The 1021-nt window shown below is 49.4% G+C and overlaps 1 protein-coding gene across 1 annotated transcript; it reads left to right on the forward strand.

Annotated features, from left to right (window-relative positions):
• The first annotated feature begins 6 nt into the window (after positions 1-6).
• LOC105565853 (putative uncharacterized protein DDB_G0290521) lies at positions 7-913 on the forward strand. Its single transcript, XM_012019800.1, has 2 exons — positions 7-205; positions 324-913. Coding segments are annotated over exons 1-2 (591 nt in total). The 5' UTR covers positions 7-204.
• Positions 914-1021: the final 108 nt, after the last annotated feature.

Here is a 1021-nt window from a genome sequence, read left to right on the forward strand (position 1 = left end):
CATAAGTCGTGCGAGTCCGCTGAAAACAACCAAGGGGGCCACCGTCAGAAGGAACACCAACTCCTCGTCATCAACAAGTCATCAACAACAACCGAGGCCTTCCACGGGTCCCCCGACGACCAGTACTCGAGAGGAAGACGACAAACTCCTCGATCTTCATCAATCTCCACGACCGGTCACGAAAACTCGTCTACACCAACTACGAGTAAGTCCTCCTTCCTCCAACTAAAAAACGAGGCCTAGCACTTAGTACATAAGTAACCCCCTTTCAACTAGAAGATTCATTTAATCCGCGATTAACACTTTAAAACTCCACCTTACAGTGGACTTATTCAACCTCCCGGAAGAAGTTGCCATCGACCCCGCGCTATTCGACCAGGATTTTGTTTTAGACTTCCCACTCCCTACACCTTACCACCTTCCCCCCTCTCCCCCTACCACGATCGACTCTCTATCACCTTCATACTCCCCGGAGCCTTATCCGGCCCCTTCCCCCGCGAACTCTCCCCCTCCATCACCGACGAACTCCACGTTAAGCGTGGAGTTCTTAGGTGAACTTCCGTCCCTGGAATTCCTAGAAGAGTTCGAGTTCCCCGGAGATCTCGTACGTGAGGATTCCACGCCTGACGTGGAATTCCTCCGTCAAGTCTCCCATTCCCCTACCTTCTCCACGTCCGACGTGGAATTCCTCCGCCAAGTCTCCCATTCCCCTACTTTCTCCACGTCCAGCGTGGAATTCTTACAAGAAATTCTCCCTTCCCGGCCTCCTAGCGCCTACACCTCTCCTGTGGAGTTCCTTGGAGAACTCCTACCCCTCTCACCCTTAAACAACGCTTTCCCAGATCTCCCTCCATTATCACCCACCGCCTCCACGCCCAGCGTGCAAGAACTAATAGACATAGTGACTTTGTAGAGATAAATATATACATATGTACACGATACTAGACTCATTATAATTTTATACATACAAAAATATCCCGCGTTTGTATATATAAATAAATTGTAATAATATGGAAACTGA

Source organism: Vollenhovia emeryi, unplaced genomic scaffold (assembly GCF_000949405.1).
Source record: "Vollenhovia emeryi isolate VEMERY1.0 unplaced genomic scaffold, V.emery_V1.0 DF952169.1, whole genome shotgun sequence".
NCBI lineage: Eukaryota > Metazoa > Arthropoda > Insecta > Hymenoptera > Formicidae > Vollenhovia > Vollenhovia emeryi.